At 41.8% G+C, this 27,761-nt stretch overlaps 1 protein-coding gene across 1 annotated transcript in view; it reads left to right on the forward strand.

Moving 5' to 3' along the window:
• stau2 (staufen double-stranded RNA binding protein 2) overlaps window positions 1-27,761 on the forward strand; it is a 169,198-nt gene that overhangs the window by 46,743 nt on the left and 94,694 nt on the right. The window contains exons 8-12 of the mRNA XM_088322111.1: window positions 663-875; window positions 2,243-2,380; window positions 7,380-7,508; window positions 9,286-9,343; window positions 27,113-27,468. Of these exons, the coding sequence (XP_088178237.1) occupies window positions 663-875; window positions 2,243-2,380; window positions 7,380-7,508; window positions 9,286-9,343; window positions 27,113-27,468 (894 nt within the window). The remainder of the gene's footprint in view (window positions 1-662; window positions 876-2,242; window positions 2,381-7,379; window positions 7,509-9,285; window positions 9,344-27,112; window positions 27,469-27,761) is intronic.

Below are 27,761 nucleotides of genomic sequence, written 5' to 3' on the forward strand. Positions count from 1 at the left end.
TAATATTTAGGGTAAACTTGGATGCTTTTGGGAGTAGGGAACGAACCCATTAATTTTTAATATCGTATCATTTTAATATCATATCGGGAAAATGTGCTCATCAAGCTATGAGCACGATCCTGGAATGAATTAAACTCCTATGAAGAGGTACCACTGTATTTGAATCCCGAAATATATCGTCATGCAACACCTGTTGCTCTCTCGCACTCATGCACACCAAAACCCCGAAAACACGGCTCTCGTACTTCGCAGGAAGTCGATGTGATTGCAGAAGCATGACCTAACGCCAGCCGGTGTTTGTTTTAGGTCTCCCAGGTGACCAGCGACTGGAAGAAGGAAAGTGAGCCCTCATCACTAGAGACCGTCATCTAGCAGCATGTTGCTCTTAATACGTTCTCGTACGTCAGTGCCTGTGTGTGTGTCGCGTATATGGATAACATGAGGATATGGGCGGGTAGCTCTGCGACCATTGAGAGCAGATGTTATGGACCACCTGGTGCAGAATGCGCGGCACACGCTCCCCCGCACACACAGCGACCGCAAACACGCTCTCCCTACACATGCCGGCACGCGAGCCTCCGTCCCGTTTCGCGTCCGGCAAATCCTGGAACGGAATCATTGTTTTAATGTGCAATCCGCTTTTTCCCTGGTGTGTGCGGTAGGTGTTGAAGGAGAGCGGACCCCCGCACATGAAAAGCTTCCTGACCCGCGTCAGCGTTGGGGAATTCTCAGCCGAGGGCGAGGGCAACAGCAAGAAGTTGTCCAAGAAGCGAGCCGCTCTGTCTGTCCTGCAGGATCTGAAGAAGCTCCCCTTCATCCCGGTCGTGGAGAAACCCAAAACACACTACAAGAAACGCACTAAGACCATCCTCAAGGTACTAATCCTGAGGTCTCGCCTGGTGTTCATCTGGGGCTCTCGGACGATAGTCTGGGCCCCCCCCCATAATAAGAAAGTTTAATGTTAGTGTTTAATATCAATGCATGTCCGTCCCGCAATACCATTGACTACCGACTTCCTGTTTTGACCCGCAGCAGTGCGTATACATCAGACGATGGGTTTCAGCAAATTAGCTTATCCGATCAATACATTCTTCCTAACTTATCGCGAAATACTGTATATGAACTAAAAGGCAGAACGAGGGTCCGCTGGGGTTGTCGAAGGAGATAGGACGCATCTCACATAACTTTTGGTGAGTTTCTGTCTTTGAAAATCCGATGCAGCCCAACCTCATATAGTCCCTAGCTCCGGCGGCCCCCAAGTAAATTGAGTCTGAGACCCATCTTTTCATCTATTCTATCCATCTTATCCATTTTATCTAATCTATCTAATCCATCTAATCTAATCTGTTTTATTTAGCTAATCTAGCTATCTATCTAGCCAATCTATCCAATCTTATCTATCCAATCTATCTATCTAATCTATATCTAATGTTTATCTAATCTATATCTAATCTATATTTAATCTAATCTATATTTAATCTAATCTATATTGTATCTATCTTATCTATCTAATCTATCTATCCAATCTATCTATCTTGGTCATATCCCTCAAGAGGGGTGACCGACAGCAAGTCAAACACGTATACAAAAACAAAGAAAAGGAAAAAGTAGCAAAAAACACAAAACAATTGACCATGGCCAGCCTTAACACCCAAACAACAACCTCAGCCCCCAAGTTGGTCATGCTTTTGTCCCTCCAGATAAAACGGGACACAAGAAAGCGCCCATGTCAGTCGGGTCAGGGTGACACAACACAATCTTTAACAGCATGGCCCGACCGTTTTCACATGTTTGCCCCTGCCGTAGCATACAGTTGCCCTGCCTATCCCTTAGAACACGTTTAAACATCCCACTATCCTTTTACAAAAGGATGAGGATTTGTATTAATTCAACCACAGATAGTAGTTTTCCACAATTAATAGCAAAACACAAATGTACTTTTGTATACTTTATATAGAGCTTTGCGAATTCATATGATCTATAAGAGACTATGCAGCGGTGCCTTGACAGTTTTTACAAGCTCGTAGATCAGGAATTTTCAACGTGGTGCCACCACTGATTAAATACAACATATTGTACGTCTAGTTGTACGTGTTTAACATAAGTAACAGTTTGAATATTTAGTTTAATCCAAGCGGATTTCGGACTAAACATTTTGTCTATGAATAGATTACAGTATCGGTAGAGCCCCAGTACTCATAATTGAAAGCTGATTCCCACTCTCTGTCAATTTTTCCTCTAGACGGGACCAGATTATGGTCAGGGTTTGAACCCTATCAGCCGCCTGGCCCAGATTCAGCAGGCCAAGAAGGAGAAAGAGCCTGAATATTTGCTGCTTTCCGAGCGGGGAATGCCCCGACGCAGGGAATTCATCATGCAGGTATGCGTTGTTTTAAAATGGACATGGGATGAGAGCTTGTGCTAGGAGACTTCTCGCTGTTGCTAAGCACCAGAATTTTTTTCAAACCCTGTTTCAAACCTCTTATTCATGACTAAAACATTCTGGGTTGGAAAAATGAAGAATACTCTTTAAAAAAACAAAGTACCGTATTTTCCGCACTATAAGGCGCACCAAAAAGCCTTTATTTTTTTCAAAAGCTGACCATGCGCCTTATCATACAGTGCGCCTTGTATATGGATCAATATTAAGTCGCAAAGTCTTGCAACTAAGGCAAGCAGCCGCCGACTAGATTTTCCCCCGAAGGCGAAGTCGTCCGCGGTGTGTGCTGGGATTTATATACCGGTGTTTCATTGGCTAACCAATGTGTCAATCATCAATTGAATCAGTCACTATTGGCTAAAGTTATTCGGAGGTAAAGGGGGCGGATCCTTTTTATCATTTACAGGCTCGCACAGGCTAAAGGGGCGAAACAAAGCCTGCAATTGGCCGAAAAAGATGAATGTGAATCACACGTTGGGTTGCACTACGGCATAGAGAAAACATTTTTTACTATTCTGTTTTTGTAAATATTTGACTCTCCTGGATTGACTACACTCACGGTTGTAAGAAGACCATGGTTACGTATCATTATTGAACGTGAAGGCTGCAAGAGAACTTAGGTGAGCTATGCGGCTTTATATTTTCCCGGTATCTTGTTTTAGAACGATCTTGATGTTGCTGTGATGAGTCTATTTTTAAACTCAATTCAATTCAAAGTGTTTATTGTCATATGCACAGTAAAGAACCCCGTTTCCCTGCACAATAAAATTCTTACTTTGCTGTCCACACAGTTGCCAGCAAAAAATAAAATGGAAACTAAGAAATGTTTGGCATTTCTTAAATCCCAAGACTTTAACCTTCCGAATGATATTTGGAACGATGCATTTGAGTGATTGGTGACATGGTACAGACACTGTTTCCGTACATGTCTGAGACACGTATTTGCTTCTTTGCAAGCTTTCGGAATGTTAAGGGGGTAATAAGTTGGACTAAACTATCTGACTGTTTTGTCGACGTTCCCATTATAGCGCCTTATAATCCGGTGCGCCTTATGTATGGAAAATATAGGACCAAAAACTATTTTTTGGGGGTGTGCCCTATAACCCGGTGCGCCTTATAGTGCGGAAAATACGGTAATTAAAAATCGGTATAAATAATTGGTTTCACCTTTTCTCAGTTCACACTAAGCATTGTGAAAGACAATGATATAGGCGGCCATGATTAAAATCATTTATTGAAAACGTCAAGCTATGAACACAATACCAACATAATATCAACACTGTATTGATTCAATGTCCTTTAAAGTATGATTCACCATCAGTTACACTAAAGAGTTGTGTCCCTTTCGCATTTTTTTGCGTTTATATCTTTTAGCACGACTTTCTGTTTTCCGCATTCTCTAACATGGTACCATGACTAAAAAGAGTGTGATGATGAGATATAAATCTCTTGTCTGTATCTGTAGTAGTCCAATGGATAGGATACAGCACCCTCCCTGCCGGGATCCCGGTTCGTATCCCGTTGCAGCCAAAGTTTTGCAGTTGTGATTAGTGTTTTTTTTGACCGATCAATCAATGCACAAATATGTCATTTTGTTCTTCTGTGCAACCCTACACAGTGTGGTTTCAATTTTATGTGCCTTATAGTCCTGCCAAGCCTGAATATGAAAAGAATATCACAAAAGACAATTTTGGGGGGGCGCGTTACAGTGGATACTATTGTAATGTGGTTGCTTACTTATTGTAGCAGTTAGCAAAAAATAACAGGACTGCGGGACTGTTGGCTCTAGCACAGCAGCTAGCATCAGTGCTAATGCCTAGTGCCTTTATTGAAACTTATTGAACGGCCTCAGTTTCCATTCAAATCCTCATCCCCACTAACTTAGAGCGAACATGGCGCTACAGTGATTAATGCTAGCACCTTAAGTCTGAAATGCGCCCTTTTTAGGGATTCTAACGCTTGGAACCTCAAATTTTAGCGCTTTGGACGCCTTTATCCTTGTAGGTGGCAATGGTGAAATGGCTACTGGCATTAGCAACGGTGCCTTCTTGTCGCTAATGCTAATAGCTAGCCCAATTTAGTGCTTATTACTATGAACTAGGAATGTGAAACTAAGTTTATATTTAGGTAAAACAAAAAAACTTAGTCATCTCTGAATGAAACCCTGTCTGTAACTGTCAACAGTGTCTGAAACTCATGACAAAGAGTTACCGGACACCAGGGCAGACAACTCTAAGACGTTGCCTTCCGCATTTTTCACAACTTGAAACACAAGACAAGAAAGACAAGACGACTAATCACAAAAAAAAAAAACATTGTTGCAAAGTATTAAGGATTGATTATCAGAATATATAACAGAACAACACTTAAACATTAAATTTATGATAAATCTACTTATAACATTCATTGCATGTATAGGACATGGCTGTTTTCCATCTGACATGAGTATGCACCTGTATTTCCTCATCTTCATTCATGCAATGTTTGCATTGCGTCGTCTGCTACAAGCCACGTGAACTCCTCTCTCCAAAATACTTTTAATGTACGTTTTGTAGCGTCATCAATTTTGTTAGCTTCTTTTGTATCTTTCTTCTGGGGCCGAGGTTTTGGCTTGATTCCTAACCACTTCTCCATTTTTTTGGTGCTCTCTCTGCGTCTGTTTTGGAAAATGATATGCAGACCTTATAACGCTCGGGAAAGTCCGGAAGTTATTCGATGCAGCCTTACGATTGGCTGCCGAGTATGCAAATTGCCAAACGAACCACAATTTCAAAACCGGACAAGTTTTGTAAGTTGTACGCCCGACGTAGAAGATGCACGCCCCGGGCGTCCGGGCAAACGATATTTCAGACACTGCTATCAAGCAAGTACACTTTTTTTTTTATCTCTAATAAGAAAACGTTTATTTTATTGGCCAAAGCAGCGTTCAAACTGGATTTTGTAATTAGGTGAGCCTCCGTAACTGTTTCTCATTATTTTCCTTTTCAAGTGTCACACTCGGCTTTATTTTTGTATTTGTTTTTATCTCTGACAAATGAAGCGTGACATGTGTTTATCTTAATAATTTTGTCCTAGCTTGTTGTCATTCTTTCTCACAGTCAGAATTTTTTTCTTGTATTTTTTTGCCCTAATCTGATTCCTTCATAAGTGGAACCAGCTTCTCGTCACATCGGGCAGTAATTCGGCCTCAAACCTATTCTCCATGCCTCTTTGATACGCACATCAGGCTCTGAATGCATACGCGTTTCTTTTGTGAGGCCCGTTCGCTCTCCTTAAATTTCCTCATTGTTCTCTTCCTTAAGCCCAGGGAGTGAAACAAGTCTCTGTTTACGTCTTTTTTCCGTCGCTAGTTACAGAAAAAATGTTTCACCTTGTCTGAAGTGTCTTTTAAGAAGCAGATTGTGTTTATGATTTTAAAGAACGATGGTGTTTATTCTACAATTCATTTACCCGGGCTTGCTCGTGGCCGATGTTCCCTCTAATTTTCCTTACGGGTCTGAGCGTTCACACGAAGTCGGTGAGCAACGCTTGAAACTACAGTGAACAACGGCAATCCCAAGTGTGGCAAGATAATTCATTATCAAACATGTCCAAAACTTGACATCACGTTACATTTTGCTGAGTTTTCGGCAATGCAAATATATTTTTCTCTTTTGAACGAATTGACTCATGTACTGTTGCAAAGGTTGTATGGCCTACAGACGTTTGTTCTTACAATTCTTTCACAAGATATCCATTTCTTTTTATTTCCTGATGTATTTTGTCGCATAATATTAACATTTTGGGGGGCTTATTGAGTCGGTTGTAAGATACAGAACTGTACTTAATCACATTTTTGAGTGGAAGTACAATGTTGGCACATTCACTTGATATCATTGGAAATGATTTGAATGCAACACAAACCTTTTATTCTTTATTCTGTGTTTTTTTTCCTCTTTTTTCAATTTTTTTTTTAAAAATTCCTTTAAAAAAAATCTCATTGTTTATTTTTTCCGAGCTGTTACTTTTTTCTTTTTGTTCTCTATTTACTTTTTTCCTACATTTCTTTCTTTTCTTTTTTTCTGGCTTTTTTCTAAATTTTTCCTTCATCTTTTCTCTTCCTTATGTTTCTTTTTTCATTTTGGTGTTTTTTTCTTTTTTGTTCTATTCCCCCCTTCCCTTAAGTCATTTTGTGCATAATTTTACTTAATATTTGGTCATGTTGGGATTAAAGAAGCAAAAACAACCCGAAGAGCCGTTTAGGACCCGAAAGGGCCGGTTCCTTTTAGTGAGCCTAGCCGAAGAAGCCGGTTCTCGACATACTCTACTAACTTTACTCAACTTCGTTCTACTTCGACACGACTTCAAAATACCGCATTTAGAACACAACGTCAGGGGAACCCGTGTATTTTTACCTTCATGCACTGTAACTTTGACTTAAGTCGCTTCTTAGTTAGTCATTTTGAGCCCTGATTTTTGTGCGCCGGCTAGATTTTCTTGTGCGCTGAGAATGTGCGAGCAGTGCGCAATTTTGCACGCTCGCAGCTTAGAGGGAACACTGCTCGTGGCCCTTGTGATGCATTCAAGCAAGGACTTAATGAGGATGTCAGAGCACTTTGAGTTAGTGCTCCGAAGCCTGCTTTACACAGGCTGTTATTTGTACAGCGTAATTGTCTGTTTACATAACATAACGACGTTTGATATTCACTCGGAAATATCTGCTTACGTTAAGTGTCGACATATTTATTGTTTTAGGATTACTTAAAAGCAAACCGCCCTTCCCCAAAGTGTAAATTATGTGGCCGGCTCCGTCTGGGGAAAGAAAACGGAGCGTTCTTTTGCGACAAATGAATCAAAGTTAATCCAATAAAGGGAACGTTCCAACTATCCAACTCCAGCAGATTTTATTTTAAAAGATGAATTGCGTATGTTTTAGGTCGCTTGTGCATTTTCCATGCAGGTGAAGGTGAACACAGAGGTTGCCACGGGAACAGGGCCCAACAAAAAGGTTGCTAAACGGAATGCTGCTGAGGCGATGCTACTGCAGCTGGGATACAAAGCCTCGACAGTTCCACAAACTCCAACAGAGGTACTTGTTTTTGTTTGATCCTCACTTTTGTAAAAATCCTCAAGTCAAGCACATTCCATTTTGTGACATTGGTCTGCAAAGAACTATAGGTGCAACAACTAATGGAATAATGTATCTATCCTTCTTGGTCATATCCCTCAAGAGGGGTGACCGACAGCAAGACAAACACATACAATAACAAAGGAAAAAAATATCAACCATGGCCAACGCTAATGCCTGAACACCCAAACAAGTTAAGCACATCGGCACCCAAGTTGGTCATGCTTTCGTCCCTCCAGATGAAACGGGACACAAAAAAGCGTCCACGTCACTCTGGTCAGGGTGACACAACACACTCTTCTGTCCGACAACTTTCACTGGTTTACCCCTGCCGCATCATACAAGTGCCCTGCCCATCCCTTAGAACGCGTCCAAACAACCCACTATCCTTTCACAACACCTCTCCACTCCTTTCTATCACCAACAAGAGCTCTAGCTTCCATTATATTTAGACCTCTTCCCTGCAGTGCACTCATAACACCATCCATCCATGTCAATGGCGGCCTTCTTCTTGGTCTCCTTCCATTGACTTCTGCTCTGTAGATCCTCTTCAACATTCGCTCCTCATCCATCCTCTCCATGTGTCCAAACCATCCGAGTACTCTCTTATCAACATGCTTGCTAAGTTCCACTACTTCTCCAGTTCTGTCTCTCACACTTTCATTTCTCAATCCAGATTTCATTTTACCTCTGAAAAGGGATTTAGTGTGCTCCATGCCCTTATAAACCATCCTATTTTCCCTTACAAAATACAAAAAAATCTTTTTTTCAAACATGTTTATTGATGTAGTTTAACATGTTATATTGTACATGTGTTTCCTTATATCATATATATTGTTAATGAACATTTTGTTGTGAGACACTGAGTTGCTTGACATGAATGAGGTTTATTATATAAAAAAGTTCAAAAATGAAGTTCCTTGTACGTTCACCGTAGAAGGAAAAAATACATGCAAATATAATGAAGTAGAATAATACATTTTCTTATTCAAATTATGAATTCATTTTCTGCATTCAATTATTGTTGGTAATATACTGATTAAAAGGGATCACCACAAACCTGTCTTTTTTCATTTTCTTCTTTTATACTTCCTTTTTTTCTTTACTCCTTTATACAACATAATGATTCGTAATATAATGCATCAAAGCAAGTGAGCCGTTTGAGAGCCGGCTCTCTTGAATGAGTTGAGCCGAAAAAGCCGGTTCTCTACAAAGAAACGGACTTTCACTACACAACTCCAACTGGAGATCGGCGTGCCGACGAATACTCAAACCGCGAGACCAAAACAACAATGGCGGATCTGCCTCACGAAAAGTTTGGAGTGCGGTAAATCTTTGTTAAAAAAATGATAATGACAATTTCGTGTCAAAGAAATTTGACACGATGCGTCCCCAGCAAAAATAATGCGTTTAGGACGCAGGGACGCGGGCAAACGAGAACACCGGAGCAAGTATGATTTACTTCTCAAACTGCCTCTTATATATTTGTGTAGTCAGACATGCATCGTACCACACCAGGAGCACACTGAATAGGAGCCTTTGAGGGGGCTCAACATTGACAAACCTCCCCGATTAAATAGCTGGCCCAGACAGACACTGGGCTCCTTAAGGGTTCTCGCATGTGAGCGCTCGTCTCTTTGTGGTCCAAACAGTAGGAAGGAACTTGTCTGACATGCGTGCAAAAAGCTGTCTGTTCTCGAACACATCTCTCTTACCGCCTTCCTTTGCATCACCGCAGATGGACAACAAAGGCTGGAACGGACAAAAGGCGTCTTTTACCGAAGCGGCGAGTAACAGTGAGTATCGGCACGTCGCCGCGTCCCCCGTTCCATTTCCTTCTCATCGCCTTTGCCCCGCGCCTCCATCGTCGCCTCTCTCCCCAGGTGCTTCAACTGGCCGAGATGGCCCGGCGTTTAATCTCGATGACTGGTCAATGGGCATCCGACTGTCAGTTTAATCGGCCGCGCGTCCTCGTGGGGAGCCTGCGAATTTAGGCCCATTCACTCAGGCTTACAGGGCCCGCACACTGAGGCCCACTAGGGGGGAGTCCACCACCCACCCCTCAGCCTCCCTGCACACAAAACATCACATTTCAGTCAGGATTAACACACAAGTACACATTCACAGTGACATATACCGCAGTTCGATAAAGACCACAGAATGCAAAAAAGATCAACCAGATACCAAAGGCGTTGTGATGTCATTGTTTTTCAGGACAACCGCAGTACTACATACCTGCCAAGTACTACGGTTTTGCCGTAATGAGTACGGTTTTCTTTGACCCACTACGGTATTATGGTTGGGTCAGGAAAACTGCAGGGTTTTTTTTTTTAAGTCTTCGGTGCCGTCCGTACACTTTGGATTACTTTCTATCATATCGTTATGGGGTTTAACGCACAAAAATGAGTTTATCCGAGGAATCAACTCCTTGCCCTGAATGAAATGAAATGATCTGCATTTCTATAGTGCTTTTCAAGTCAATGACTTCCCAAAGCGCTTGACATTGTGCTTCACATTTCCCAATAGCGGCCGTGCAGCCATGTAAGGCGCTAACCTGCTTATTAGGGGTATTAGGGGTTCAGTGTTTTACCCAAGGACACTTCGACATGTAACACGGGAGGAGCCGGGATTCGAACTGCGATTTTTTTTTTGATCCCAAGACGAGCGATCTACCTCCTGAGCCACTACCGTTTCTTGCGCTGGCGTGATGAGGGGACCCTATCATGGATGCAGTACCGGAGCTAAGGCTAAGCGGCTAGCGGCGTTATAAGTCTCCTGTACAGCCCGTAATCATGGTACCAAATAAGACCGAGGAACTGGCCGTGCTGGTGAAAAACATCCAAACGTACAGGGAGTGCAGTTTGCTGTGTTTTACGGAAACGTGGCTCACGTCTAGCATCTCGGACGCTAACGTAGAGCTACCCGGAGCTACCGGAGCTAACCTCTCCGATTCCTGGTTTAGCGTGTGACGTCATCCACTCCACTAAACGGAACTCCGGAAAACGAAAAATCTCCATCGGCATACATCGTAGGTCATTGACTATGCAATTTATTCAAAATTATTATTATTTCATATCAAAACTGATCAAAATCAATTATATAATTATTCACTCACAAATATATTGGAATATCTCAAATAAAAAGTTGCCAAATTAAACTGAAAACCAACACTGAATAATATTACTTCAATGATAAAAGAATAAAAGTTTTGTTTCTTATTGTATCAAATATTGAAAAGAAAAGAAAACTATGAGGGTTTTCTATGACATTGTTATATTAAATACATTATTGAGCTTCAAATAACTTTCCTTTGATTATCAATTGTGTCCCAGGATTATCATACGGTTTTGAGTTACCTAAAATAAAATCTATTATATGCCACTTGGATTTAAAGAAAAGCTTAACTCTGGTATTCTACTGAACACCCCTTGCTTTTAAAGTTCCGATTTTAAAGTCACGCTTGGACATATTTTCCCATACATGCACACAGCCCCAAGAGTACCGTAAATTCCGGACTATAGGTCGCACCTGATTATAAGCCGCACCCACCACATTTTAAGAGTAAAACGGATTTTGTGCACACACAAGCCACACCTGTATATAAGCCGCATGCGCCCACATTTAAACATGTAACACAAACACAAAATTAACCCAAACCCGACTTCAAGTCCCGCGATTGAAACTAAATGTCCTTCATTAAAGTCCAGAATCCAAAAATCACAGCCGGGAAAATGAACGGAAAATGATCCCCGTACTTAAGGTTTGATGCAGACCTGCAGAGTCCGGGTCCCGTTGAAAGTAATCCAAGGACAAAAGTGTATATTTCCAAAGGTAAGGGTGGGAAAAATATATCAGATGAACACATTTACTCGCGCAACTCCTTTTTCTTTAACCCACTTTTTACCCCCTCTTCTTTCCTTGTCTGTCCCTCACCTTTAGCGGTCCCCACTTTAACTCGGCACCCCGCGTTTGTTCCGCTCCTCATTTTTCATTCACCCGTGCAAAATAAGTGTCTAAAACAAATACAAATAAATACATTACAAAAATATACAGTTGCAAATACAAATTATACATGGGTTCCACATATTTACAAAGAAAGACTGTACACCGAGAGTTTTCAAAGCTTTAATAATTATAATATAGCTTTGACAGGGCAGTTAATGGTAGCAACACTCGAGCGCCGCTGGCGGCCGTTAGAAAAATTACAGAAATTGGCCGCATCACTGAATAAGCCGCAGGGTTGAAAGTTAGGGGGAAAAGTAGCGGCTTATAGTCGAATTTACGGTAGTTACCGTGCAAAATGTAACCAATGTAATCATGAATGTATGTACATGTGTCCGACGTATATAGTGAACGACCACAACCAGGAAAAATAAATAATTTCTTTTGGGCTACCGTGTCGTCAAGTTAGCTCTCCTTTGTGCTGCTGAGCTCACATAATGACTGCCTACAATGTATTTTTATTGCTGCCCAAACAATGTGATGACATATATAGTATTATGGAGGCAACTGGGCCCGGGCACAGGATTGGCCCTTGTGTGAGTCCACTCTTACTTTACCAAAATAGTGGGTACAATTAGAATACTTGCAAGGCAACCCATTCATTTGACCAAACTTTGAGTTTATTACATGTGTATGCACAATAAAGAAAATAAATATCGGAACACCCAGCTATTTCTCACACTTCGAAATCATGGAGGGGTCTGAAATTGTCATTGTAGTTGCATGTCCACTGTGAGAGAGATAAACTAAAAAGAAAAATCAAAAATTTACAATGCATGATTTGTCAATGATTTATTTGTGTGATATAACTGCAAATAAGTATTTGAACACCTGAGAAAATGAATGTTAATATTTGGTACAGTAGCCTTTGTCTGCTATTACAGAGGTCAAACGTTTCCTGGAGTTTTTCACCGGGTTTGCTGCTGATAAACACGGAGTTTAAGCTCCCTCCAAAGATTTTCGATTGGGTTCAGGTCTGGAGAGGTGTCTTTATGCAGCTCACGACCTCAATCATGTGCATCTGATTCAGGATGATACATGGAGTGTAGGTGGACTACTAATGGGCGGACTAAAAGAGTTTCTAGGGTCAGAATTCTAGATCAGTGATTTTCAACCACTGTGCCGCGACACACTAGTGTGCCGTGAGAGATGGTCAGGTGTTATATACCACAGCCATATCCCCCTAGTGGGAGGTGGCTAGAGTCATTTCTGACTCTTTTTTGGAGATTGATTCAGAGGAGGGGATTCCCAGCCCCCTCGCTCAGTCATTAGGTGACCAAAAACCGCCAATTCCAACCCCTAATTCTGAACGCCAGGCAGGTTCCAATGCGGGTACCAATGTTTAAGTCTTAGGTATGACTCGGCCGAGGCTTGAACCACAACCTCCCAGTATCGGAGCGGGCGCCATACCCCCAAGGTCACCGAGCTGGTTTCGTCAAGTGTGCCGTGAGAAATTATCCAATGTCACTTTTTAAAATTTTATAAAACACTTATCAATCATTTTCTGCAAATATTATGTCATTGTCAAGTGTCTCTGCTTTAAAAACTGGGAGTATTATAAATTATATTGTAATTAAACATACTGTTCAGTGCCATTTTTGGTTAATTTTTCCAATGTAAAAAACATGCCCTGGCTCAAAAAATGTTGAAAAACACTGTTCTAGATTATACACAGGTGTTCAAATACTTATTTACAGCTGTTTCACACAAACACATTGCTAAAAATTCATGCATTTTGATTTCTGGATTTTTCTTTTTAGTTTATCTCTCACACGGTGGACATGCACCTACTATAAAAATGTCGGACCCCTCCATCATTTCTTAGTGGGAGAAAAAGCAAAATAGCAGGGTGTTCAAATGCTTATTTTCTTCACTGTATATATAAATGTTTTCAGCGTACAGAAAGGCAGAAAGTTGGACTTTTTAATGATTTAGATAGATAGATAGATAAATACTTTATTCATCCCCGCAGGGAAATTCACATTTCCAGCAGCATCCCTGAGCTGAGACAATACAATAATAAAGCAAAAAGAATACAATATACAAATACCCAGTGTGACGTGCAAATGCCCACTGTAGCTTGTTATATAGAGTATCTAAATAGTGCTACACAGAATACATATTGCAATAAAATTCGGTAATATGCAATGTAGGGGGTGTGGTTTAATGTCGGCCTTTACTCTGCGGGGTGGAGTTAAAGAGCCTCATGGCATGAGGAAGAAAAGATCTCTTCAGTCTGTCCGTGGTACAAGACAGTGACAGCAGTCTGTTTACGAAAACCCTTCACATTTGAAACAATGAATTATCTTTAGTCAACACTTTCTAGTTCGATAAATGTAAAAAAAAGTTGCCAGCATTTTCTGTATTGTTTTTCATGGGAATGTGGCGACTCGGCATGCCTTTTCATTTTCCAGTGAGAACTCGCAGACCGTTGAAAGCATGACAATGCAGTTGTGTAGAAAGCAGCTGCTCTTTGTCAGCTGTGTATCTGTCAAAGTGACCGTTGCCTGGAATGGACAAATAAGTAAATGCGCTCCATGTCATTCGGCAGAGCGTTTGCTGGAATGTGTACTTGAATCCGTGCACTGTGTATCCGAACACTTTGCAAACATCACCCAGGAGACAAGTAGGTTAGATGCCAGAAGACGAGGAAATCATTATTACCTATGTGATGTGGCGTAGATGACAAAAAGATTAGTTTTTGAAAACATTCAGACCTGTGTTCCCTCTAAGCTGCGCACGTGTGCAATTGCGCACATGAAAATCTAGCCAGCACACAAAAATGAGGGCTCAAAATTACTAATTAAGAAGCGAATTAAGTCAAAGTTACAGTGCATGAAGGTAAAAATACACGGGTTCCCCTGACGTTGTGTCCTAAATGCGGTATTTGGAAGTCGAGTCGAAGTAGAACGAAGTTGAGTAAAGTCAGTAGAGTTTGTCAAGAACCGGCTTCTTCGGCTCGGCAAACTAAAAGTAACCGGCTCTTTCGGGTTGTTTTTGCTTCTTTAATCCCAACATGACCAAATATGATGTAAAATTATGCACAAAATGACTTAAAGGAAGGGGGAATAGAAGAAAAAAGAAAAAAATACCAAAATGAAAAAGTGGGGAAAAAGAAGTAAACATTTGTGTTGCATTCAAACAATTTCCAATGATATCAAGTGAATCTTGTTGCCAACATTGTATTTCCACTAAAAAATATGATCAAATACAGTTGTGTATCGTGCAACCGACTCAATAAGCCCCCAAAAAATGTTAGTATTATGCGACAAAAGATATCAGGGGGAAAAAATGGAAACAAATGACGTTTGTAGGCCATAAAACCTTTGCAATAATACATGAGTCAATTCATTCAAAAGAGAAAAATAATTTTGCACAGCGGGAAACTCGATGTCAAGTTTTGGGCATGTTTGATAATGAATTATCTTGCCCCACTTGGGATTATGGTTGCTCACTGTTGTTTCAAGCGTTGCTCACCGACTTTGTGTGAACGCTCAGACCCGTTAGGAAAATTACCGGGAACATTGATTCAGACTTATGCCACTGCGGCTAAACTGACAAACAACCACAATTTGGATGCTGAAAGCAATGGTACCTTTGAACTTTGTTATCTTTACAAAATCAATATCTCCGTTTGCTCTCCGCAGACAAGATCAAGATCCCAATAATCGGATCCATGTTTGGGATTTGGCTGAATTTAAAACAGGTTCAATCCTTAGTATCGCATTTATGAGCAGATGTTTGTTCTTCTGCCGGATTTGTATCTTGCGGTTGTGGTTTGTATCGGAGCTTTTGCAGCATGGATTGTGTTATTTAAATCCAGAAACGAGCCTACTGGGAAATTCCATTTATTCAGGAAATGTGGGCAGCCACTCCGATTCATTGTTTGCGCCTGACACAAAATCTGGTTTTGTTGTTTGCCAATTGGCTCGTAACGGTCTCCTAAAAACACGCTTTGTCAATGTCACCTGTTGTCATGCTGGCCAGGGCATAATGGAAGCTGTCATTTGTTTTTTACTGGACTCCTTGGCTATTTAATGTTTTACAAGGACTTTTAGCAGCTTTTAAATCATTTTATTAAGACGTGGACTTGAACCGGAAAGTTGACGATGCATTTCATTCGGATCAAAGTGACCGGATTCCTTGTTTTGATTCCTGGGGTCTTCAATATCCGTAACCAAATCCCTATAAATTTACTAATTCAAATCAGCTTTAACTTGCTTTTGTGGATGCTTGTTTTTGTAATACTAATTGCCAAAATTAATTGGGGCCACACAAAAGAATATCATTTTATTCATTTGTTTTTCTCATTTGATTTGTATTACGTCAGTCCACTATCAATTGCTGCACAAATATTTAACAAAACGATGCTTCTTTAATCTAAAACACATGATTTGTCACGATTACCCATTGTCCTTACCTGTGCCCGCTCGTTGCCTGATTGGTTCCCTTCTATTTAAACTCTCTGCTCTCATTCACTCCTTGTCAGTCCGTTAACGAACCTCTGCACTTGCAAGGCAAGCATTTTGACTCTGTCCCATCCTGTCCGGTATCCTGATCGTGTATCCTGTATCGATCCCGCCTGTCCCGTCCTGTCTGGTATCTTGCCCGTGCGTCCGGTATCTGGTATCGATCCCGCCTGTCCCGTCCTCACCTGTATCCTGCTAGTTTATTCTGCATCTGGTACTGAGTCCTGTCCGGTATCCTGCTCGTGTTTCCTGTATCCGCTATCGATCCCGTCTGTCCTGTCCTGTTCAGTATCCTGCCTGTCTGCCCCTGGCTTCCTGTTTTCCGGCGCCTGACTTCTCTGCCCCGCTTCTTCTCCCCAGCGATCACCGAATCGCTGGCGTTTGTGTACCCCCGCAAGACCGATGTAAAAGGTGCACGCCCCGGGTGTCCGGGCAGACGTTATTTCAGACACTGATATTAAGATCTAAGAGTTTACAAGTGTTTTTGGCGAAGTTTCTGTCGTTTTCGAGGAGAATGCCTAAGCGTTGTGTTGAAGTCAGATGGACATAATGGTACAAGTGGCAAGCAGCCCAAAAGGGACTAATTGGCCGTCCGGGCAGACGTTATTTCAGACACTTGTCCCTAGTTTCATTTTCACGAGTTTCAATGATGTAAACATGTGCGAATCTAGTGTAATCCACAGGTTTCTCACGTCATTGTAACTGTGTGCGCTTCCGTCCTCCCGTCCGTGTAAGCCAAGGGCCGCCGCACTACCGCCCGATTTAGAATAGAATAGAATAGAATATAGCTTTATTGTCATTGTTAGAAAATGGGTTAACATATTGTGACAACGAAATTGGGCATGACACTCCAGTTTCACACATTCACAGTGAGGTAAAGAAACCAAGAAGATAAAGGAACATAGAAGATAAGGTTATAAAACAAGGAGGATAAGGTTATAGTTATAACTTACACAATATTTACACAAAGAAATGACGGCATGTAGGATGTTACATACAGTTGGTATCGTAATACAGTTTGGTATCGTTGTGCAATTATACATTTGGTGCAAAAATAGTCATCATAGTGCAAAAAACTAGTCAACATATGCATTTGGTGCAAAAAATAGTCATCATAGTGCAAAAAAAAAAATAGTCGAACATTGTGCAAGGTGAGCAGTAAACATAGTGCAGTCAACATGTGCAAGAAACATAGACATGTTCGTATGAGGTAGTCTTTTTGCAAGAGTTTTTCAGTTTTTTGTGCGGTGTCTGTTTAGGGTGGTAATGGCTCTGGGGAAGAAACTGCCTCTGAGTCTGTTTGTTTTTGTTTTGTGTGACCTGTAGCGCTTGCCGGAAGGCAACAGGTCAAAGAGGTGGTGGCCGGGGTGAGAAAAGTCTTTGACGATGTTTTCTGCTCTGCTGAGGTAGCGAGAGCAGGCAATGTTCTCCAGACTGGGCAGAGAGCAACCGACGATTTTCTGGGCTGTTTTGATGATCTGCTGCCGTGCACCCAGCATACCACACCGTGATGCAGTACGTTAGAATGCTCTCCACTGTGGCTTTGTAAAAGGACACCTGCAGCTGCTGTTTTAGATGATTTTTCCTGAGCACTCTCAGGAAATGCAGTCGCTGCTGGGCCTTCCCTACCACCGCTCTGGTGTTTGCGGACCAGGAGAGGTCGTCGGAGATGTGCACACCCAGAAATTTGAAAAAGTGGACTCTCTCTACACAGTCTCCTTTTATGATGATTGGAGCTGGATTCCTGCCATTCCTACTGAAGTCCAGTATCAGTTATTTTGTTTTTGTGGTGTTCAGTATGAGGTGGTTTTCCGAACACCACGTTGACAGTGACTCCACCTCATCCCTGTACGCCGCCTCGTTCCCTTCAGAGACGAGGCCGATCAAGGTGGCATCGTCGGCGAACTTAACGATTGTGTCGATTGATTAATGATTTAGAGACTGGAAGGAAGCGTTAAAAGAAAGTCGTAAGCGGGGCGGTTTTTCTTTCATGTATTCCCATGGGCCCCGCAGCCGGGCTTTTCACCACAGTTGCCACATTTCATTTCCCGCTGCGCAGATGTGTGCGCGTCTGCGCAGCGGCGCATTGTGTGCATGTGTGAAGGAGGCCAAGGTCCCGCTCGGCTCGCGGTGATTTATAACGGCTACGGCCCTATCTGTTTTCCATCAGTCTCGTGCTCGGCTCTGCCTTCCCTCCGGCGCTCCCCCCCCCCCCTCGGCCTGCCGGACATGGGCGGAGGAGCCCTCTAAAACTTGCAGCCTCTTGGTTTTATCTTTTGCCCATCCTCTGCTTTTATTTCTTCCAGTTGTCTTCTAATGTTCTTACGGTAAACTACTAGGAACATCCTGACGCCCACAGACATGCAGTGTTCATTTGAGCTGTGAAAAGTGATGGGTCCCGGGGACTCGCATGCTCAAAAATCTATGGGTCACAACAGAGATCTATGGCTCCCCAAAATTTAGTCTTATCCAGGTTGAAATCGTAAATCGACGACAAATATATACAGTAATCCCTCGGTTCTCGCGGTTAATGGGGACCAAAACCACCCGCGAAAAGTGAAAATCCGCGAAATAGCGATGCCCCTTCAAAAATGCTTAAAAAATATATATATATTTTATTTTATTATTAAAATAATATTTTAATAATATTATTTTATTATTTTTATTTTTTAGACCCGGTTAATGGGGACCAAAACCACCCGCGAAAAGTGAAAATTCGCAAAGTAGCAACGCCCCTTCAAAAATGCTTAAGAAAAAAAAAAGCTTTTTTTATTATTATTTTTTTTTTTTATTATTATTTTTTTATTATTATTTTTTAGACCCGCGAAGCTCTGAACCCCCGAACGTGGAACCGCGAAGTAGCAATATAAATCTATCTATTCATTCCGTTTTAATCATCAAATTATCAATTCATTTTCTGCATCATATTATTGTTGGTAATATACCGATTAAAGGGATCACCACAAACCTGTCTTTTTTTATTTTCTCCTTTTATACTTCCTTTTTTTCTTAACTTCTTTATACAACATCATTCGTAATATCAATCATCAAAGCAAGTGAGCCGTTTGAGAGCCGGCTCTTTTGAATGAGTTGAGCCGAAAAAGCCGGTTCTCTAAAAAAAAAGACCGACTTCCTTTCACTCCACAACGAGATCTCGTTGGCCGAGAACAGCGTGCAGACGAAAACTCGAACCGCGAGACCAAAACAACAATGGCGCATCTGCCTGACAAAAAGTTTGGAGTGCAGTATATCTTTGTTAAAAAAAAGCAATCGGGTAATAATGACAATTTTGTGGCAAAAAGGTTGCGTCCCGGGGACGCACGATGATTTGAGACGATGCGTCCCCAGCAAAAATGATGCGTCTAGGACGCAGGGACACGGGCAAATGACAACACTGGACATGGCAGTTATCTTTTGACCCATTACAGCACAGGGTGTTAAACTTATTTCCACAAGGGCCAGATTAGTAAATTAAAGAGACAGAGAAATGGTCAATGGTCTGCATTTATATAGCGCTTTTCAAGTCAATGCAGACCTCCCAAAGCGCTTTACAATGTGCTTCACTCTTACCCATTCACACACACACTCACACACCAATAGGGAGTCAGCCATGCAAAGGCGCCTACCTGCTTATTGGGGGCATTAGGGATTCAGTGTCTTGCCCAAGCACACTTCGACATATAACACAGAGGAGCCGGGAATCGAACCTGCGACCTCCTGAGCTAATGCTGCCCTAAATCAGACCAATTACGAGAGAATGAAGAGAGGTTAAAAAGACAAATTATGAGAGAAGGAAAAGAGAGAGGAATGAAGAGAGAAAGAAAGAGAAAGGTAGAACAAAAGATACAGGAAAAAAATAGAAAGAGAGATGGGAGAGAAAAAGGAGTGGTGGATGGACAAAAAGAGATGACAAAGACCGAAAGAGAGATAAATGGAAAAAAAGAAAGAGAGAAAAAAGAGAAATTGACAAAAGAAACAGAGAGATAGTTAAAGAGAGAAAATGGGGAGAAAGACAGACAAAAAAGAGAGGAATAAAGAAAAAAGGGGGAGAAACACAGAGAGAAAGAGAAAAGCGAACGAGAGAAAAGAGGTAGGAAAAGACGGACAGAAAGAGAAAGACTAAAAATAAGAGAGAGAAGCAGAAGAGTGAGAGAAAGAAAGTAAGAAAAAAGAAAAGAGAAGAAAACTAGAGAAAGAAATACAGTTTCAGTTGCTTTGGGAGTAATACCTGGCTTTGGTGGCCTCATTGTTCCAAAGTTTGACTCCACACACAGACACACACATACTTTTCCTGGTGGTTCTCACCTTTGGGATTATGAATTCACCACAGCCCTTTAAATTATAATTTCCCACTTTCCGAATGAATAATTTATGGACGTTTTTACTGGGATTGACCCGCATCTTGTATTTCTTATGAATTACGGAATTTGCAGGCAGTTTTGTTGAAGATTGGCCTCCCTTACTGGAAAGGAGAAAGCAATAGAGGTTGTGTCATTAATGACGTGTTGCAGATTGTTCTAGTATGAGTAATAGCGCCTGCGTTTCATCGCTTCCTTCAATGCCCACTTCAGTTGTTAACATTGGGCAATCGTGTCTGGATTCCCAGAAAGCCTCAGCCGGAGCGCGAGTGTGCTAATCTCCTTTGTCTGCGTGTGCACGATGGTCATAGTAACTCAAACAGGAAGTATGCTGTCAGTCCCGCTCTCGCGCATACACTTTCTTCCCAGCTGTTGGTCCGCAGCTGGTCTTCCCGTCTCTGGTGACCTGGGCTGGATTCGGGAGGCTCGGCATGGTTTTCGCATCCACTCCTCCACACCCGGCTCCTCTCCTATCTAAAAACTGGCTTTTTCACTTTCATCGTCTTAACTCCATGAATCCCCTACTGTAATGGTCTTCCCACGCCTCATATCCTTCCAGTCACGCTTTTAATCGTAGCAACAACGTAACAATGGTAACATGGCCAGTCAGCGGTTCCCTCAGTCCACCTGTCACGGCCATTTCAGGATAATGACGTCAGATTGCCGCAGACGCCAAGATAAACACTTGAGGCTTGTCAGGTTCAACCCAACACTTGTAACAACAACCTGCATACTAAAAGACAAAGAGAATTGTGTATGGTTTTCTTGCAAGGAAAGTGACAGGAAGGCTGCTTTGTACAATCCTCCTCTCACTCTGAAGCCGTCTTCCCTCTGAAAAAATGAAATGAAATGATCTGCATGTTTATAGCGCTTTTCAAGTCAATGACTTCCCAAAGCACTTTACAGTGTGCTTCACATTTCCCAATAGCGGCCTTGTATTGCAGCCATGTAAGACGCTTACCTGCTTATTGGGGGTATTAGGGGTTCAGTGTCTTACCCAAGGACACTTCGACATGTAACACGGACGAGCCGGGATTCGAACTGGGATCCCTTGATCCCAAGACGAGCGCTCTACCTCCTGAGCTACTGCCGCCCCCTCTGCTTGCCTTTTATTTAGAAAAGGAACACCCTAGTTACAAGGTGGTTTCGACTGCTAAGGGGAAAAGGTGTGAGGTTGAAGGTTAAATGTTCCAGTTGAAACCAGTTCTTGCACAACAATTTATTTGTATTGTGACTGATTAACTCCCTTCACGCTATCTTAAGGAAAGAACCTTGGCCTGCGGTCTAATCTGTAACTGATTCATACCGTTCTCTCTAGGGTGCAGTGGAAAACTTTAGTGAGAATATCCTATTTTGTAAGCACAATATTTCAAGCAAACATATAATACACGTAGATTATAGTAAAGTTGAATAACTAATGTACATTATTCCAACAAGGTTCATCGAAGCAATTTGGATGATTAAAGGCTTAGGTCTTGTAGTTTGGATGGAACCGTGTCCTGTTAAAGAGAAACTGGTCAGACAAAACAGATGCCTGGGCCTGTTAAACACAAAACACTGCCGTATTTTCACGACTATAAGGCGCACCTAAAAGCCTTTATTTTTTTCAAATGTGCCCTATAACACAGTGCGCTTTATATATGGATCAATATTGAGTCCCAAGGCAAGCAGCCGCCGACTAGATTTTCCCCCTTCTGCGAATTAGTCCGCGGTGTATGCTCTGATAAATATATATACCGGTGTTTAATTTCCTAACCAATGTGTCAATCATCATTTGAATCGGTCACTATTGGCCAAAGTTATTCGGAGTTAAAGAAGGCCGGTCCTTTTTAGCATTTACAGGCTCGCATGGGCTAAAGCGGGGAAAAACAAAGCCTGCAATTGGCCGAAAAAGATGTTTGGTTGCCCTACGGCCTGGAGAAAACATTTTTTACTAATCTGTATTTGTAAACAGGTATTATGGGGATAAACAGACCGCAAGCAACGTCCATCGATGCAGATGCTTCTCTGCAGATTTGTTTCCTTTATTTGCCGGCAATATTGCGTGTTTTGGTGTATGTAAATATTTTACACGGTTGGATTTATTATACTCACGGATGTAAAAGGACCATGGTTGCGTATTATTATTGATTGTGATGGCTGCAAGACGACTTTGGTGAGCAACCCCGGCTTTATATTTTCCCAGTATCCTTTTTCAGACTGATCTTGATGTTTCCAACCATTTTCTCAACCGCATCAAGCTTTCTTATTCCACTTTCGTTTTAAAACAAACGGCTCGCCTCTTCCTTACACATTACACCAACCATATTGAATGGATGCACAAGATATTAAACCATAAAAACGTCAACTCTCTTAGCAGTACACGTTGTTATGATTACACACAAAGCAGGAAGTAGAAGGCGGATTTCTGCTTCGGGGTGGATGCTGGGTAACCTCTCACAGCACCACGTGGCGGAAAGAAGCACTACAGTACTTTTCTCTACCCGGATAAAGGTGCACACATACAAAATCTAACCTACAGTAATGTCCGGATATTTTTCAACATCCTGAAAAAAATAATCGATCTACGGGAATCTGTAAGTCGTTTGTTTGTAAGTCGGGGGGTGTCTGTATACTTAAACCTATGACCAAAAAGGCTGTTTTGCCAGGAAATGTATTTCATAAAAAAAATAAAATCCACACTTAGTAACACCTACATTTATGTAAAAACCAACCGACTGTATGTTCCTCTGTTGATTGCAAACAAATTTAATATTAAAATATTAAAACCCGAGATAACCCTAGAAAAAATGGTTTAGTTCCAAGAATAGAAGCTAACCTTCATAGTTTAGACACACAATAGTCTGTAAGACCTGAAAGATGAGTTAAGAGGCTCAAAAAAAACTGGCATAAAGCCAGCATGACCTGTCTTTGAACTTCAGCCTACCCGGTGAAAATCTTCATTGCACTCGATAAATGTAACTTGTATTTAATCGTATAAAATCCTTTATAGTAAAATGTATAAAATCCTTCAATATCTATACTGAGCCGGCAGTTACATTTAACTTAATCAACCAGATCATGTGTTTCTAAGTCATACTTCCAATCCCGGGGAAGGTTCAAGGAACCCAATCATCTCCCCGTTCCTCACCCGAGTGATACGTGATCCCAGACAGCCGGTGCGGTTTTCCATCTCTGATGCAATGCTAGCTGTTGCGTCGATGTTGGTTGACCGGTCTGTTTGTGTTTCTGAGCGAGAAAGAAGCTGCGATTCCATCCCAGCGGAGATGCTCCGAACTGCCAAAAACCGTATAAAGTGATGGAAATGACACTTTGGGAGCCAAGCTCTACACAGAGACGCCATAATTCCTGTGAATGAAGTTGTACGGCTGTCATTTCACTTCCTGATCAAAGTCTGTGTGGGCCTTAGCCTTTTTGACCACTTTGAATTCAATTTCAGTGTAGTAATATGTTGTATAAGTCCCCAATAGTCTAAAAACATTACTTTATTTATGTTGTGTTCTTTAAAAATTAATTTAATGGTTATAGTGTATTATTAAGCGCCTGAATAATTGAATAATAAGCAAAAATACATGAACTATCATGTTGCTTTCTATCATGTTTGTTTTTTAAATACTTTCAGGCCGAGAAATTTGTAATTATTTTACATAAATGGAGCTAACATTATTGGCTGTTACTACAAGTAGCCCCCCAAAACCAAAAAGGCTGGGCGAAAAAATTAGAAAAAATTTGGTGAGGTTTGGTCACTACGAGCCTCTGTGTTTGTATTCTTCCTTGTGTTGTGTAGCACTCGTTTGCGGTTGCATTACACCACTTATGTCGAAACCAAGGCCTACGAGCCGGGTATGGCCAATAGGCCTTGGTTTCGACATATCAGGGCCATACCCGGCTCGTGAGAAGGTTTTTTTTTTTTTTTGTATGTTTGTTTTTTTTTACGGCCCCTGAGACCATTTCTATTCATAATTGCATTATAGATCGATAATCATTGGGCATATTTTTCTCTATGATATTGAAGAAAGTGCCTCTGTCAGCCTGTTCATGTTGCACGTGCAAGTACAGACGCTGCCCGACTTACAAGCGGGATCGGTTCCGGACGATCGTTCATAAGCTGAATTTGTTCATAAGTTGCTTCAGTGCTATATTTTGTATTTTTAAGGTTTATAGAAGTATGTTTAAGGCTTGTATATAAGTAACCTGTATTGTTTTGTATTAGAAAATAAACATTTCATAAAACAATATGATCTACAAATATAAATAAAGTTTAGAGTTTAACTTACTTTTGGAAGATGCACTTCAAGAGGTCCTCCTCGGTGGTAAAAAGTGGCCGAAAAAAAAGCGTTTTGAGCATTTTCTCAACCGCGTCAGGCTTTCTTATTCCAGTTCACGTGGCTTGTAGCAGACGACGCAACGCAAACATTGCATGAATGAAGATGAGTTAATATAGGTACATACTGATGGCAGATGGAAAACAGCGATGTCATATACATGCAATGAATGTTATGAGTAGATTTATAATAAACTTGATTTTAAAGTGTTGTTCTGTTATATATTCTGATTATCAATCCTTGATACTTTCCACAACAAAGTTTTTTTTGCGATTAGTCAAGTTGGGAAAAATGGGGCAGGTAACTTTATGGCTGGGCAGGCAACTCCTGGTGTCTGGTAACTTTTTGTCGTGAGTTTCAGACAATGCTTGTATATGCTTTAAAGTTTTGCCATGTTTCTCAACAAGTCTGCTTTAAAATGAGGCCCACACCGCTCTTGGATGGCTTCGTTTGCCTTTGCATTTTTCTTCCTTTGTGATGAACGGCATCTGGCATTAGCTTGTATGGCAAGTTTTATCACTCCTTTGGTGTCGCGCCTTAGATGATAGTTGCATGGTACACCTAAACCATTTCCCAGTGGCAATTCGTTACGAGAAGAACTGCCTGTCATTACATAATACATAAATTCATTTTTTTCCCTCACCCTTATGCGGAGATATTCATCTAAAAAATATTCACGCACGTTTTATTCAGATACACAAATATATTCATGATTTTCTCTAAATCATATGTCTTGATAAATGCACATGCAAGATTAAAAATCGCTTATGTAAATCGCATATATTGGATCTGCAAAATACATGATTCACACTGGATAACATCTATTGAATTTAACCTCATAAATTGGAAAATTGGCTTTGAAAGTCTTGAAAAAAAGTGCTTGAATTCGGCCTTTAAAAAGTTGTACAAACCCCGTTACACAGGTCAAGTCATGTTTATTTGTGACGCCCTTAATCACAAAGAGTTTCAAAGGGCTGCACAGATCAAAGACTTTTCCAAACTACAGACTATTATGACACCATCCCATCATCTAAAGCCTACATGAGGGCAAATAATACACATAATATCAACATCAAATATAGGTTATTCATATGCTATACTGTAGAATAGAAGTGTGTTTTAAGCTTAGATTTAAATATTTCCACTGAGGTTGCAGATCCAATCTCAGGGGGAAGAGCATTCCACAGCACGGGGTCCCAAATGGAGAACGCTCTGGAACCTGCGGATTTCTTCTTGGCTCTTGGGATCACTAGTTGACCAGCATTTTCAGAGCGAAGGCTCCGGAGCGGAACTTGGGGAAATTAAATCTGAAAGATATGAGTGAGCAAGTGAAATGAAATGAAATGATTATATAGCGCTTTTCAAGTCAAGACTTCCCAAAGCGCTTTACATTGTGCTTCACATTTCCCAATAGCGACCGTGCAGCCATGTAATGCGCCATCCTGCTTATTGGGGGTATTAGGGGTTCAGTGTCTTACCCAAGGACACTTTGACATGTAACACGGAGGAGCGGGGATTCGAACCTGCGATCTCTTGATCCCAGGACTAGCTCTCTACCTCCTGAGCTACTGCCGCCCCGTCCATGCATGATTTTGTATAATACCAGAAGAACCTTAAAATTACATCTTAAGCTAGGTTACAACGATCAATCACTGTTCACCTATTTTAGATAGATAGATACTTTATTCATCCCCGTAGGGAAATTCACACTTCCAGCAGTCTACCCCGTTGTTTATTAACAGATTAACATGATGCCCTAGGGGTGCTTGTAGCGGAGCAGATGACGTCACGCCAGTCCAAAAGTTCGACATCCCTGCGGCAGATGGAAAACTTTTCTTTGTGAAAATCCAGGGATACACCACCTCGCGTTAGCAAGTCCGCCTCCTCTCCGATTCCCCCCGGCTTTCGTGTCTCTGTATAGCGGCGCTGAAGCCGGATAGCTCCGGTCCGGGTAGCTCCGGGTGGCTACACGTTAGCGTCCGGAATGCTAAACGTGAGCCACGTTTCCGCAAAACACAGCAACTGCGCTCCCTGTGCGCTTCGATGTTTTCCACCAGCGCTAGCCGCTTCGCTAGCTCTGGCTCTTCTTCCACGATAGGCCCCTTCATCACGCCGGCACGAGAATTCTTCAGGGCAAGGAGTTGAAATTCCTTGAATACATGCATTTTTGTGCGCTAAAACCCATGTCCCATAGGATAGAAGTAATCCATAGTGTAGTTGTCAAAACGGGAAGAAAAAACACCGAAGATAGGAGCAGACAATGAAAAAATAGGGCAGCTGCTGGAAAAGGCAGCCGCTCGTGGCAGCGCCGCTTTACGAAGCAGAGCAATGATTTGTTATTACTGAAAGCCCGCAATATTCAAATAAGAGTGTTTGTCGTTTATAAAATCTATCTTTCTCAACCCTCTCAGCTCCGAAAGGTCTACTTCACCTCAGCCCCGATGTCTACCAAGAGATGGAAGCCAGCAGAAAGCAAGGAGGGGGTTCCCCAGGTCCCAACGGCAGCGGCGGCAGTAACTTCCTGGCCTCCAAAGATCTGGGTCCCTGCTCTACACCGGTACCCCCAGGACACACTCCCTACTTCAGCAGTCCACCTCAAACCCCCAACCCGACTGCCACCATGGCCAGGGACCTGCTGCTCAACGGCCAGTCCTCCATGGCAGATGCCTCGCTGCAAGGGAAAGGGAAGAGCCCGCCCTTGGCCTGCGGTGCTTCGGTGCAACCCACACAGCAGCTGGAGTACCTGGCTCGCATCCAAGGCTTCCAGGTAAGCGTTTTGACTTTGTGTCGGATCGGTGCTTCTTAAATAACCGTGGTGAAAGAGAAAAAAAAGGAGCTTGACTTTCACTATTCAATTCATGCTGCTCGCAGTTGTAAAAGGGTTTAACATCACAACTTGACTAATCATTCAAATATGTTTTTAAAGCATGAAATATGTGCTGACTTGTCAAATCTTTCCGCATCACATCCGATTTTCTGCTTCACACTGTGGACTTCATGAGAAGTACCGTATATCCCGCACTATAAGACGGACTGGATTATAAGGCACACCCTGAAAAA

Source organism: Urocampus carinirostris, chromosome 18 (assembly GCF_059441175.1).
Source record: "Urocampus carinirostris isolate Australia breed hairy pipefish chromosome 18, RoL_Ucar_1.0, whole genome shotgun sequence".
Taxonomy (NCBI): domain Eukaryota; kingdom Metazoa; phylum Chordata; class Actinopteri; order Syngnathiformes; family Syngnathidae; genus Urocampus; species Urocampus carinirostris.